A 16273-nucleotide genomic window follows, 5' to 3' on the forward strand; every position below is an offset into this window, starting at 1 on the left:
ATAATCAATAAAACCTTCACAGATTAGAGTCCATTAACTTCAACTGTTTAGACAAGAGAACAATGTATTCAACCCTTAAAAGACCAGGAAAAAAAAAAAAAGGAAGAAATATTGCAACGGTATATAGAAATACAATAATGACCCAAAATATTTTCACTGAAATACAACAGAAAAGCTGTAAGCCATTATCTCTTAGAAAAGAAACAGCCTTAATGAAGTAGATTTTTGAAAATTGTCATACGGGTAAGCTCATTAGTTGCATTGAAAGATCCCCCTGCTGATCCACGAGGACTTAATGGCCAGGATTTTGTTATGTCTCAAAAACAAAGGTACTTTTTAATTCATGTGATAGCTCACTGAGGAGACTTCAAATATGGAAACTTTTAAATGATGATATATAATATAAAGCCACTGAAATTTTCCAAAGCAAACTCAGACTTATTTCATACAAAACTATTATACTCATTCCTCTAAAATCTCACTCATTAATAGGATAATATAATCACATGAAGAAATTATACTCAATAACCACTTACACTATATAAAAAAATCTATATCCATCTATATCTGCATACATCTCAGTGATGGCTTTTCTCTTTCAAATATCTAGTTGACTGCTGCCGGTGAAACACGTTCATGTTATCTGCTGACCTATACACATATGCATGCCTCCGCTATAACAGATGGAAATGAAAAACCTCCAAGGCCCTAGATGCTCCCGATAGAAACATTAAAAAAGAAAACAAACAGAAGTACCTAATTACCAAGTTACAACTCTACAAGCCCTTATTAAAGTTTGTTTTCAAAGGCAAAATAATGAAATACTTATACAGAATTTTAGTACAATCAAGTGAGTCAAAATAGATCAATGATATTCTAAAAACTTAATTTAGAGCAAAACTGCTAGAAAATAAATTCTATACTAAAACATACATCTGAAAAGAAGTATGTTCCAGCTTACTGCTCAGTTTTAGAACCAGGAGGAAACAATGGTGAAGTGGTCAAGGAATGCAAAGTGTCATGATCATAAAATGCTCGCATAGATTTAATTCTTCCCAAAGACCTAATGTTGATATAAGCTATCACTCTACTCTGCTATCTTTTCTCCAGAAAAAGAGCTTTCTCTATATTTCAAGGTATTAAGTGTAACTTTTTCATCTACTATTCTTTTACTTATCATGCTTACCATTCATCACTTTCAATTCTCTTTTGGCCTGTTTACTTAAATTTTATTCCAAAATTTCCGAAATCTCATTTTAGAGAAGTTACCTTCCCTGAATTAATGAATCAATCACTTAGAAGCTATTTTGAGTATCACTGAGTTATTTTTAATGCTGCCCCCCTCATGTACTTTTGCCCTACCTCATTGTTTAAGAAAATAATTACTTTCCCTTTTTAAATTCCATTAAAACACTCACACCCATATATATGGTCACTATATTCTTATTCCGAGGACATTCTAAGGTAGGTAGCACAAGGGCAAAGTAAGTAATTCCAACATCATTACAACATTAAGCATGCAGAAGCATAGAGTATAAAGCTTATTTTTGAACTTAAACATTCAGACTAAGTATTTCTAACTACCCACCACCCCCACCTCAACTGGCTGTATGAGATACATACTTCGAAGAAACATACATCTCAGGAAAAAGTGTCAAAGACCATCTCATCCAACCACAATGCCACTCTGCAGATAGAGTGCTGCAATCCCTGTCTTACAGAAGAAACAACTTAAAGGGAGTAGAAAATGACAAAGGTTACTTTTTTAAAGAATGAATATTCACTAAAATATGGGGGTGAGGGGAAGAGCTCTTAAGTTGACAAACTCCAATTTTAAGACAATAAACATTACAAAAATAGCCTGACATTTCTAATGACCAGTTTTCAACACGATGACAATACAGATAGCTCACCATTTCAAATGAGTTGTCTTCCAAGATGCATGCATGTATGTATGCATGCATATATTCATGTATTCATAAATTGGTTGTTGGAACAAATAAAATTTTTTCCATTGAATCAATATATAAAAATTGGATTCTTCAAGTGGTCAAAAATTGCATTTAAATTATATTCATAACGAGCTATTAATAACAGGTCCTATCCTATCATGACCCTTTGCAACCTGATCTAAATCCAGTAGGAACCAGAAGATTAGATATCTGGGCATTATAAAGGGCTGAATGGAACTTCTGGCAGTTTAGGCTCTACTAGGACAAAGGATGCAGTCTCTACCTTTGGTGTGGGTGGAGATAGATTTAGAACTCAGGCTAAGTGGGGACATTGATTACCGGGGCATGGCCCAGGCACAAAGATAGCCCCCAAGTGAAGGATACTGAATCAAGAACGTAAAGACTGCTAACTCTGGGAAACGAACTAGGGGTGGTGGAAGGGGAGGAGGGCGGGGGGTGGGAGTGAATGGGTGACGGGCACTGGGGGTTATTCTGTATGTTAGTAAATTGAACACCAATAAAAAATAAATTAAAAAAAAAAAAAAAAAAACAAGAGAGCAACACCATGGCTACGGTGGAAGCAGCTGAGCAGCAGGGGGTGGGGCTGGTAGGTGTTGATAAGGTTTAAACTAAACAACAGCATATTTTTATATTTTAAATTCAGGGCCTTGTTATGTAATAAAACAAATTAAATTCAGAGTTCCAATAATGACAACTCATAAAATAAATGTCCTACAACATTCTGCTTTTAGAATGACAGATTCAGTATGAAAACACTGTGGCAAAGTATCAAGTATGTTCAAATAAAAGACATTATTTTCTGTCTTTATGTACTAACTGAAGACCCAGCACAATAAAATGTTTTCTATAAAAGCACAAACCTTTACTAGCTTTGTCTAAATGTTCCAAATCATCCACAAAATTCAGGATATCAGGATACTTTTCTTCACATACTTCCACCAGAAAATGAAGTAGTGTTGTTTTCTGATCTGCTGATTTCGTGTCCTTTAGCTAGACAAGATGAGAGGGAGAAAAAAACAGTTAAAAATATTTTGATAATATGTCTACTTACATAATGTTAATGTTGTATTTTGTAGGTAAGAAGTAAATGAATTGTAAAATTAGTTAATTCTATTTTTGAATTGCAAATGCTTAAATACTTGAAAAGCTACTCTCTAAGTATTGTTGTTTCAAGTTATTAGCATTTGTTGAAAAGAAAGTATAAACTTAATCCAATCTATTATGCAACATTCTATGGGGGAAAATACATGACAAACACTTAAGAAAACAGAAGAACCCGAAAGTCTATATAGTAGTACTTAACCCCAGGCGTTTGTTCCTTTTTTTTCGTTTTTTTAAATTTGGCACATATTTATGGAATGCCTAGTAGATGCTGGAGTTGGAGATACAACAACAAAATAAGACACAGGTTTGATTCCTCAAGAAGGTGCTTAGTGGGGGGAAAAATACACATGCACAATACAACACACACACACACAGGGACATTTACCCAGGTGTGACCGACAGTATACCAAAACATAATCACAAAGCATGCCTCAGAGGACTAGACACCTGGACTGAACACTGGTAGACAGGAAGTTGTATGGGACAGAGAGGAAGGGAAGAAGAAACTTTAGAAGTGCTATACCACAAGCAGATGGAGCAGTATTTGAAAAAGGCCACAGATGAAGAGAAAACGACACATTTGAGGAGGCTAAGTGACTCTGAAAAAGAAGTGTGTGTTGAGGAAGACAATAGAGAGTAGAAAGATAAGTCTGGGAAGACAGGAAAAGACCAGACAACAGGAGGAAAGGTATGCCATGCAGTAGTAGAAAGATTTTGATCCCTAAGAACTGAGGAGTTTTTAATTGGATGATGAGACCCACAGTTTAGAAGGCTCCCTCTAGCACAGTGTGTATAAAAGACCAAAAAAAAAAAAAAAAAAAAAAAAAAAGCAAGGCAAAGAACAGAAGAAGGTAGAGTAACTCACAAACCCTTAACAACAGTCCAGGCAGGGAGAGACAACAGCCTGACCCAGGGCAGAGCCTCGGGGATGGCAACAATGGGACAGAGGGGGCACAGAGACCCAGGTGATGCAATGGATTGAAGTTAACGGAAAGATAGAGAAACAGAGGCGGGTGCAGTGCGGTATGCAAAGAGCCTGGTTTCAGTTTTGCACAAGTTGAGGTTGAAGCTTTTAAGGAGCATCCAAGTAAAAATGCCCACAAAGGATGTAGATGGATAGAGGTGTACAGAAGTATTTCTCAATCTTTTTCTTTCATCATTGCTGGCTAAAGAGCATTTTTAGGTATTTTTTTTCCCTAAGCATATGCATCTATGAAATTTTAAAATCATAAGTATACTGTATATCTGTTCACATACTGTATATCTATGCTTTACACATAAAAACAGCCAGATACTTTTGCTTCCCAAGAACGAATTTCCTATCCCCTGGTGGTGGATAAACCATTGAGCAGCTCTGGCTAGAACTCAGAGGAGTATAATGGTCTAGGCTTGCCATTTTGTGAGCCCTTAAGTGCCCAAAGCTCAACAGTTGATCAAATGAACCCAAACAGGAGCACAGAATGAAAACATATATATATATATATATATATACATGCATGTGTGTGTGTGTGTGTATGTATATATATATATATTTTTTATATGTAAAAGCATACACATGCATGTGTGTTTTTACATATAAATAAATGTCCCTGTGTGTATATATATTTATATAAATATATATATTTACATGCAAATATATAACCTAGTGATAATCCCAGTTCACAGTTATTTTTTACATGCTAATAAGGACATTTAGAATCTTTCAGTCTGTATTCACATATATTGAGAATGTTAATCTGATTTATTAAAAGCTACCTTTGGTCCATAATTTCCTTCATACTATCATCTTGAGTGGATAAGGCCAGAGTAAAAGTAGCAAACTTTCATAAATTTAATAATTTTCTCTTGTACGACCAAGACAACATAAAAGCTGTCTTTGGCTTTGTTTTTATTTATTTTTTCAAGTACCCTAGTAGTGAACTCTTCTATCCCTCCATCCCCGTGACAGCAATGACCATGTGGGGAATAGCATCGTTTCTATGGACTCTCAGCTCCCGACCGCCACTGGTTACATCCCCTCTTCACAATGCTCCTTTCTTGTGAAACTAGACATGCAGCCCATATGGAATGTTGATCAGCACAAGCATCATCTACCTCTATAATTTGTAAAGACTGCAAAGAGCTTTCCAGTGCTAGATACGACATATCTAAATAGCCAGCAACTGCTAGGATTAATATATCAAGAAAACTCTTTGATCTAACAACAACCAGCTGGATCAATCTTGATCTTTATTCATGAGCAATAAAAATTCAGATTTAGAATTCTGGAGTTTAAGATAGTTTATAGCATCCACCAGTTTAGTAAATGTTAAGTATACAAGTCAAACAAAGATTCAAGTTATTCAAAGACCGTCACAAAGCTAGGCGGCAATTCACAGAGGAGGGTTCTCTGCTGGCTGTATTACTGAAAACATCAACTGGTTAGCAAGGAGAGAATCGGCAACAGCCTAATATTAAAAAGAATATCTACTGAATAGTAAATGGAAGCAACATTCTCCCATCCTTTCAGAATCTGTATTTAACAACTGTAAGACAAAAGAAAAATCAAATTTCCAAATAAATTTGAAAGTAGACCTAATAAATGAGGAGTTTAGATAAAAAAAAACAAAGATGGCAACCAACTGTCGATAACATCTGGTGTCTCATGTATAAATTGCTCTGCTGCTTTAAATTCCAGGGTGGAGAATCTTCATTCAGGTCCTAACATTTTCAGGACAAAGTACACAAAGGTATTCTTCTTCCCCCAGTGATTCTATTCCTTCTCTCCTTTCCCCAAAATGCTTTACAAAAAAGAATGAAGACCGTCTTCTAAAAGCATGAATGCACAAGAAGATATTTATCAACATCTTTATCTATTTGCTCAATTTTTTTTGACTTTTTAATTTTTATTTATTTATGATAGTCACACAGAGAGAGAGAGAGAGAGAGAGAGGGGGGGGGCAGAGACACAGGCAGAGGGAGAAGCAGGCTCCATGCACCGGGAGCCCGACGTGGGATTCGATCCCGGGTCTTCAGGATCGCGCCCTGGGCCAAAGGCAGGCGCCAAACTGCTGCGCCACCCAGGGATCCCTTTTTTTGACTTTTGATAAACATGAACAAAAAGGTGCATTCTATTTCCACTAATTACTCGTATCCTACATAATCAGCATCTGAGCTACAGAAAAAGGAAAGCTTGGGGGATGGTGCTAATTTTGTTGAAGAGAAAGAATAGTTCACTTGAGCACACTTCATAACGCTAACTCTTGGAAAGAAAATGAAGCTAAAATATTTGCTTTAAAAATTCGGTTAGGTTTAAAAAATCTGCTTTATTTAAATTTTAAGAGACATTGCTTGACAGGCTTCCTTTTGTTTTATTGCCAAGAGATGTATCTTGCTGATGAGTAATCATGGCTGTTAAGGAGAATTTCTTATTTGTATATTGTTTCTTTAAGGTACATTTAATGCAGTATGAATGTCAAATAAACAAAAAGATGGATGGAGTTTCTTCAACTGCTCTGTTCATTCCAGACAAATAATGTTAAAAGAAGATCCTGTAATAAATCATGGCCTACTTGTCACTCTGGAGTAGAATTCCTTTGTAGCTACAATGCGATGTTTTGAAATATTTTTAAGCCATTCAGCACAAATTTGGATGACATTTGAAGAATATTCCATTGTTTTAATCACAAGGCAAATTCCTAAAATAAAAGCTGAGTATCTTTTTGGTGATCCTCAGAATCCAAAGGCCCCTTACTCTTTGACTAATGACACTTAAGCCATAAGAGTACTGCCAAATTATTAACTTTGATCCCATTACCGTGTTTCTATTATCTAAGTATGTATCAAAACAGCACAGATTCTCTAGCTGTTGACATTGTTGAACATCATAAAATGACAAAATTATGAGAATCTAGAAGACTCATTAATATTGGTAATGATCAATGTTAATTGATTTTTAATCATAAATATCAATAATCAATGTTAATATTAATGCCATTAACACTAATATCACTGGTACTATTATAGCCGCAACTCTTTTTTTTTTTTTTTTTTTAAAGATTGTATTTATTTATTCATGAGAAACACAGAGAGAAGCAGAGACACAGGCAGAGGGAGAAGCAGGCTCCATGTAGGGACCCTGATGTGGGACTTGATCCCGGGTCTCCTGGATCACGCCCTCGGCTGAAGGCGGCGCTAAACCTCAGGGCCACCGGGGCTGCCCAATAGCCACAACTCTTATATGGCACTTATCCTGACACCGGGACTAGCCAAAGAAATATTTAGTGCTTAAAACACATAATATCTTTATGAAGAACTAGTATTATACCTATAACTAAGGAGGAGAAAAAAGTTTGGAGAGAGATCATGTAACATACCCCAGATAACATAGCTTCTATCTGGTAAAACCAAGGTTTGAATCCATGTCTGTGTGAATCCAAAGTTGATAACCACTACAAAACAGTCCCTCTACAAACATCTTGAGATTATCATGTGTCAAATAAACAAATTTCTCAAAGCCACAGTGGACAAAAATAATAGCAACAAAAGAACAACAATGACATTTAAAATACTGAAGTCCTGTAACCTGTTAATTCTAGCCTGGAAAGCCTCTAAAAACAGACACCTGAGTCATTCTCTAGTTCTGAGAGCATGACATTCTTTCTAGTGTTATATCTATAAATTTAATAAAATGCCACCTGAATCTTATCACTCAAACAAGTCTTTCAACATTGCTGATAGATTAGTGCTGACAAAACATTATAGGAATATGGTTAGATGAAAAGATGGCTGTAAAGTTTAACCTTTAACAGCCTTGAACAAGTATATCCTCTAACAAGTATATCATATTCCATTTTAAATCCTATGCAGAATAAAGTGATTTGCGTACTTATGAAATAGTATCTCTAAATTTAGGTTAAAGGTATTCACACAAAAATAGATGCGTTAACACATACTGTCATAGAATATAACACATTTTCTCGGACAGGAAGCTCAATGCACCAGTAAAAACCCACTAGTGTAAATCACAACTATACAATGAATAATGTTTCTTCATATGTGTAACCACATTAACAAAATAACCAGCATGTTGGTTAAACTTTTGAAGGAGATTAGTTATCTCTACAATGGAAATAAAATCTTAATTTAAATAAGATGCTTAATGTCATCTATGTCATTGCTGTAACTATTAATACCATAAACTTTCAAAATGATTTTTAATATAGGTAGAGATCAATTGATAATAGATTTAAAAAAAAGAACATTAGACAAATAATTTGTGATATTCATTAGTAAACATAATTTATATTGTGTAATTTTCATTTTAAAATGATGAGTTGAAACATTAAATAAGGAAGAAAATGCTTTATATAATGTGGATTCCTATAATTATAAGCTGAATTCTTTCATATTCCCCCTCAACTTTCCCTGAATTATGTTTTTAATTTATTTCTCTTGGATTTTGGTGCACAGAAACTGCAGTGTTGCAGCATTTCTGTGCTGTAGTAAAACTTTTAGCTTATTACATTATCTACTGTATTGTTCAATGTTCTGTTTACACAGCCTTCTCATTCCACAGGACATACAAAACAGTTCAGTGTTCTTCAGTTAATATAACTGGGTCAAATATATTAATTTTAAAGTAGATGTTTTACCTTTATTTTTTAAACACTGGATTTTATATTTTTTTAAAGCAGCTCCAGCTTTACAGAAAAAACATAAGCAGAAAATAACAGACTTCCCATATACCTTTTCCTCCAGCAAAATTCCCCTATTAGTATGTTGTGCATCCCAAATGATGTGCTGATATTGATACATCATTAACTTGAGATCCACTGTTTACATTAGGGCTCACTCTGCCTTCTACAGTTGCATATAAAGAATGCATAATATCATGTATCTACCATTACCCTGTCATGCAGAATACGTCCTCCCTCCCCCCTAAATTTCCTGCACTCAATCTATTCATCTCTTTCTTCTTGCCTTCCTAACACAGCTTACTATCTAATTTTCTCTTTTCCAAAAAGCATATATGTATGGCTTCCAGTATGCAGGCTTTTCAAGTTGACTTCTTTTACTTAATATGCATTTAAGTAATGCATATTACTTCCTTCAAGTCTTTTCTAGGCTTGGGAGATCATTTATTATTGAATAATAGTCTATTGTATGGAGGCATCACAGTTTACTCATTCACCTAACCGAAGGACATCCTGGTTGTTTCCATAGTTTGGCAATTACAAATAAAGCTGCTATAAATATTTTTGTTCAGGTTTTCTTTAGAAGATTTTACTTATCCATTCATAGAGACACAGAGAGAGAGGCAGAGACACAGGCAGAGGGAGAAGCAGGCTCCATGCAGGGAGCCCGACGTGGGACTGGATCCTGGGTCTCCAGGATCACACCCTGGGCTGCAGGCGGCGCTAAACCGCTGCACCACCAGGGCTGCCCTTTTGTGCAGGTTTTCAACTTCTTTGAGTAAGTGTAAGAGTGTGATCACTGAATCCTCTGTTAAATATATGTTTAACATGAGGCACCTGGGTAGTGAAGTCAGTTAAGTATCTGATTCTTGGTTTCAGCTCAGGTAGTGATCATAGAGTCATTAAGTCGAGCCCTGTGTCAGGGTATGGAGTCTACTTGACTCTCTCTCTCCCCCTGCGCCTCCTGCTCGTGCTCTCTAAAATAAATCTTAAAAAAACAAACAAACAAACAAACAAAAAACCTGTATCTAACTTGACAACTGCCTAACAATTTTCCAATGTAGAATGTACCATTTTGCGTTCTCTTCAGTAATTAATGACAGTTTCTATTGTACCACATCTTTGCCAGGATTTGGTCTTACCAGTGTTTCAGATTTTGGCCCTTCTCTTAGGTGTGTAGTGCTGTCACATTATTTTAGCTTGCAATTCTCTACTGACATATGATGCTGGTTATCTGTTCATATATTTACTGCCATTTGTAAATCTTCTTTGGTGATGTGTCTGGTTAAGTCTTTTGACCACTTCCTTGTTGAGTTTTAAGAATTATCTGTATATTTTGGATACAAGTCCTTTATCAGTTAGGTATTAGCAAAGATTTTCTCCGGGTCTGTGGTTTGTCTTCTATCTTAAAAGTGTTTTTTGCAGAGCAGAAATTTTTAATTTTAATGAAATCCAACCTGGCAATATTTATCTTTCAAGGTTCATGCTTTTGGTATCCTATCTAAAAAGTCACTGCCAAACCCAAAGTCACCTATATTTTCTCTTCTCTTTTAGAAGTTGTAGAGTTTTGCATTTTTACATTTAAGCCTCTATTTTGAGTGAATTCTTAAGAAAGGCATGAGGCCTATATGTACACACATTTTCTCTTGCATGTTTATGTGCAATTGTTCCAGCACCATTTCTTCAAGAGAGTATTATTCCTCCACTGAATTGCCTTTGTTTCTTTGTTAAAGATTTGACTATATGGAGCTTTTTCTGAGCACTCTATTTTGTTCCATTGATCTATGTTTTAAATCAATACAACAATGTTTTGACTACTGTAGTCTTCAAGTCCAGTAGTTTAGTCCTCCAACTCTGTTCTTCAGTGTTGGGTTGGCTATTATGGGTCTTTTACATATCCATATAACCTTTAGAATCAGCTCAACAATATTCACAAAATAATTTACTGGGATTATGATTTGGATTGCATTGAATCTACATATTAAGTTGGAAGAAGAGACATCTTAATATCGAATATTCTTTTCCCTTAACATGGATATCTATTTCCTTATTAGATCTTTATTGATTTCTTTCATCAAAGTTCTATAGTCTTTCTCATATGAATCTTGTATGTATTTTAGTGTTACTCTTTTGTGTACTAACATAAGTGATACTGTTTTTACTTTCAAGTTCCAATTGTTCAATGCTGGTATTTGAAAAGTAATTAAATTTTTTATGTCTATGGCATATCCTGAAACTTTGCTATAATCACTTATTAGTTCCAGGAAGTATTTTACTTTCTTTTTTTCTTTTTGGTCAATTTGGGGTGATTTTCTATATAGGCAATCATTTTACTTATGAACAAAGACACTTTTATTTATTCCTTCTCAATCTAAATACCTTTTGTTCAATTTTCTTGTATTACTGTATTAGCTAAGACTTCCAATACAACGTTGAATAAGAATGGTGAGCAGGGATAGCCTTTCCTTGTTCCCAAAGACGTAAACATTCAGTTTCTTACATTAGGTATAATGGGAACTGTAGTTTTTATAGCTATTCTTATAAATTTGAGGAAGTCCCCCCTATATTTCTAGTTTAAGTGTTTTACATGAATGGAAGTTGGCTTTTATCAAATGCATTTTCTACATATACTGATATGATCAAATGGTTTTTCTTCTTTAGCCTGTGGGTGTAATGAATTCTGTTAATTGATTTTCAAATGTTTAGCCTCTTGTACCTGTCCCACTTGGCTGTGGCATGTAATTTTTTTTATACATCATTAGTTTTGGCTTATAACCTTTTGCTAAGAATTTTTGCATCTATGTTTATGAGAGATATTAACCAATAATTTCCTTTCTTGTAATGTCTTTGCCTTGGGTGTGCACCCATTTTTATCATCGTACTCCCTCACATCTGCCATCTAAGAACAAATGTTCACAAATGCCACTAACTATAACTATAGATACAATAATGGTGCACGTTTTGCCTCTATACCAAAAACGTAAGTACAATGCAGATCCTTGACAAAGAAGAGGTAAACAATAAGTTCCTAGAGTATCAGGAATGGAGCATATTATTCAACTTTTGATTTTTCATTTTTAAAATGTATAAAAATAGGAGACTGAACTAAAACAGAGATGGTTGGTAAGATTCATCTTGGGTGCTACCTCTAATGGATAGTAGCTGTCTACAAGTAGAGTGTTAAGGACAATGCTGAGGCTCTGTGTTTGGGATAAAGGAATTTTGATGGATTAGCTTTGCTCTTCATGAGAATGGTGAGATGACAGCAAACAGCGTATTTGCTGTTTATGAGCAAAGCCACCCTAATCCTAGTAAAAGAATAATTCCAAGTTACAATGCTTAATAGCAACTGAAAAAAAAATGTAAAATTTATCAAAAAACATTACTTAGTAAAATCAAATATTTATTGAAAAATGCTACAGATTAATTGTGTTAATGAATGAATCAAAGGGGTTAAGAATCCGAAATAGTTTCACATTACTTTGGAAGTCAATATTTCAATGACTTAATTCGCTAGATGTAAAATAAGAATGGCATTTGTTATCTGCAAGTCTTTGGCCAAAAACTGCTTTACTTTCAAAGGGTGCCAAAATTCACTGGTGTGATTTTGCCAATCTGATAAAGAATAAAAACCTCTCTAAAATCCTTCTAAAACACAATGCAGATGGAACAATGGATTTGTTTGGCAGAGGTCTTTCTTTAAAATAACTTCATAGAGCGAGGGAAAAGGTGATATATCAGAAGCAAAATTTCACAAAAGCTTCACAGTATTACCCTGTATGACTATAACAGGTGACAGGCAGAGGTATTTGTCTCCTGCTTTTTATAATGAGTGAAATTCTACCTATACAAGATAGAGCCCTGCAAAATAACTCAGGACACTGGCCATCAACTTATTTCAGTTCCGCTGGGTGCCTGAGATTCACACTCCACTCACTCCTTTTCTTCACTTTCAGAGTAGTGCTCAGCTTGACATGGAAAAAAAAAAAAAAAAGGCAGTTTTTTGAAATATTTTCACCACTCATCCTTAAGTGACGTGGAGCTGGTTCTTTTTTGTTTTTGTTCCTATGTTGGTTGGGTTTTGCTTTTGTATGTTTGCTTGTTGGCTGGTTCCACACCACCAATCAGGGATTTTCCATTCTGGGATATGAAGTAGGGCAGAAAACAGTGATTCTCAGTTCGGTTTGGGCACTAAAATTACCTCGGGGACCTTTAAAAAGCCACTAAACATCCATATCCATATATGCTGAAGTAATTGATTCAATGTGGAGCTGACACATCAGTATTTCTTAAAGGTACTGTAGAGATTGAGAATCACCGTACTACAAAGAAAAGCTTTTCATAATTTCAAGAAATCACTCACTGGAGTTGGTAGGGGCATTATACAAAAAAAGGAAATTAAACAGTTTTGCTTTGGGGAGTTTTTTCCTTAAAAAAATCTTCTCCAGGGGCACTTGGGTGGCTCAGTCAGTAAAGCAGCCAGCTCTTGATTTCGACTCAGGTCATGATCTCAGAGCTGGGACATGGGACAGAACCCCAGTTGTGCTCCATGTTCAGTGGGGAGCCTGCTTCAGGACTCTCTCTCCCTCTGCTTCTCCCCTCACTTGCTCAAGCCCCCTTTCTCTCACAAATAAATAAGTAAATCTTTAAAAAATAAAGAAAGAATAAATATAAAAATCTTCTCCATCACAGCTTTGGTCAGCTTTATTCTACTTTTGGTTAGGCTGCACTTGTAAAGAGAATCTATAGGAGATCAGATAAAAATTTCATGCACCTAAATGAACAGACAAAAAATCAAAATCAAGCAAAAACAAATCTTGCCTCCAACCGCCTACCCTTTTAATACCTAACTTCTAAGCCCTCCACACTCCCATTACTACATATCTTTGGATGACTTCATCTTTGAGAAGAACTCACTGTGTGGTCGACCACCATGGAGAACAGAAAAGTCTCCTACAAAATGATAATATTGATACACTTATAATGGAATCAATAATTACTTGTTTCTGCAATTTTCCCCCAAAACAGCATAAACACTGACAAAATTATTGCAATTCGTAAACTCTTCCAAAATCTCTATCTACTCTCCAGATATAGTTTATTTAATTACTTAGAACAAAGACTTACATTTTACAGCTACATCATCCAGTTGTATTGATCAGGATAATTTGCTATTCAAAATTACCTATCATTAGGCATTAAGAAATATTAAACACATGTTATAGCCATAGTGTAGGGATTAATAACATCTGCTTTTTAAACTCACAAGTTAAAATCCTCTCATATACTTTAATATGGTGTTAAACTTTGATGATTGGGTCAACTCACTCTTTTGCTGGACTACTGATCTACTTGAAGAAAAAAGATCTTTGCCCTACCAACAGGTTCTCTAAGAAAATTAACTTCAACGCAACCACATATGCATTTTTTCTAGGTGGGCATTTTGGTCAGGCAATCACTTACCATTTACTGCCTGAATTTCTAAGGAAATGGATTTGCATTTAATCAATAGCAGGTCCTGAAAAAAGAGAATATAATCTCCAACTGCATATTATCCAGTTATTATTTAAAGTCTAGCAATATCTTTGGAGGACTTCATGAATGATAAGAAGTCCATCCACTCTTTTATATATTCTAAGGTTTATACTTTTAAATGGTCAAGCCATAAGAAAGCAAGGTACTTACACCATTTTACTTAAACTAGGAATAGCATTATGTACCTGAAAAGTACATCTGTATCTTACCCTGAGGGTTCTCTTGGAGTGTCAGGCCCTAAGAGGCTCTGTTCATACTTGTAGGGAAAGAAAAGAGGGAGGGGCGGAGGAGATAGCTCTAAAAGAAAGATTCTAATGTAACTGCTGCTTTCATTTACTGTATTAAAGACCATAGGCTCAACATCTTATTTTTCTCTTACAACAATACATTTTCTTATAAAGTTCAGCTTTGGCTAATAAGAGAAATCTCATCTTTAGCTCATGAAAAGTTTCATTACCATGTTTGCACTTCACTAAGCCTCAAACCTAAATACCTACTTTAATTTTTAATTTTTTTATTTTTTTTTAAGATTTTATTCATCTATTCATGAGAGACACAGAGAGAGAGAGGGAGGCAGAGACACAGGCAGAGGGAGAAGGCGGCTCCATGCAGGGAGCCCGATTCTGGGTCTCAATTCTGGGTCTCCAGGATCAGGCCCTGGACTAAAGGCAGCGCAAACCGCTGAGCCACCTGGCCTGCCCCAAGTTTTTATATCTTAATAGCTTCTTACTCATGTTTATCTTATGTCCCATATTTTACTTTTATATTTATCATAGACCACATCAAATCTTTAGGGAAAAAAAGAGAGCACAAACCTTTTCCCTCTGAACTCAGTTACTGCATTTAGTTACCTCAATTATAAATGTATACAAAGATGTAGTATAGCCCCTAAAATTAATAATGTATACAGACTTCATGATTCACATAACTATTTTTAAACGATGCAAAATTAACAATGTAATACAAATTTTCATATACTTTTTGTACCAGACCTAAATTTATAAGGGGTATTTAAAAGTAAAGATTTTGAATGTAGAATATTAGATGACATATAATTACCCAGCATGTTTTACCAGATTAAAATATTACCCTGTCTTTCTACTGTCAAATAAATATGGAATTCCTTTTATGGGGGCTTATCATCAAACCAAATGCTTTATACTCAGTGTGAAAATTCAATCACAATTGTCAAAGATCAAGCTGCTACTTCAGATAACAAACATGATGAGATATCATCTTGTTCAATATATGCTTTCAACTTGACATGTAGGCTAATAAAAAATAAAAAGTTGTAGTATTTATTTTGTTTCTTGCACAACAGAAGACTTCTAATAGGGATGATCAAAATATCTGGTATCATTGCCTGAAAATACAGTCGACTCTTATCTGGAGACAGACCAAGTGGTCTACAGATTAACTAAAGTAATAGCAGCATTATTACATTTGTAACTTACTGTGCATTAGCCACCGTCCATCAGTATGAGAGGATGCCTACTTTCAACTGCATAACTAAGAGGCACAACTTTGTGTCCTTTTTGTCTGTTGCATTGCCATTCACACAACAGCGATTTACTGAGTATTTACTATGCATCCGGCACTGTATCAGGCTATTCAACCTCATGGATCAGACCTAATCTCTTGTCACAGCTCCTCTGTAAGGAAGGCATGAGGGAGGGCATATGGTCAACTCTCTGTGAGCTGACTGGAGTTCTGAGATGTAAGCTCTAAAGAGGAATAGACACTTAATACTAAGAAACAAACTCCAGTTGATTTGCAGATGTAAACTTCTCCCTGACTTCGCTCTTCATCTTGTTTTTCTTCCTTTGCTTCCCTGTTCAGGGAAAGCCTGATTCTGGCAGTTGTACTTGCCTCGTTGCCCTTCCACCTCCTTGTTCATTATCACTATATTCTGACAGTTCCCTAGATGTTCCTCAAATGTATACACCACTCCCCTTCACCCCCTCTCCCATCCTATCCCAAACCCTT

General features: G+C 35.4%; 1 protein-coding gene across 18 annotated transcripts in view; it reads right to left on the reverse strand.

Annotated features, from left to right (window-relative positions):
* The window catches only part of DIAPH3 (diaphanous related formin 3), a 508102-nt gene that overhangs the window by 206599 nt on the left and 285230 nt on the right, over positions 1–16273 (reverse strand). For all 18 annotated transcript variants that reach the window (XR_005376327.1, XR_005376326.1, XR_005376328.1 and 15 more), the window contains one exon: positions 2834–2963. Coding sequence is in view for 14 of the 18 variants with exons in the window: in XM_038569687.1 (XP_038425615.1) it covers positions 2834–2963 (130 nt within the window). In the remaining 4 variants the exon portion in view is untranslated. The remainder of the gene's footprint in view (positions 1–2833; positions 2964–16273) is intronic.

The sequence above is a fragment of the Canis lupus genome, chromosome 22 (genome assembly GCF_011100685.1).
Source record: "Canis lupus familiaris isolate Mischka breed German Shepherd chromosome 22, alternate assembly UU_Cfam_GSD_1.0, whole genome shotgun sequence".
Classification (NCBI taxonomy): Eukaryota; Metazoa; Chordata; class Mammalia; order Carnivora; family Canidae; genus Canis; species Canis lupus.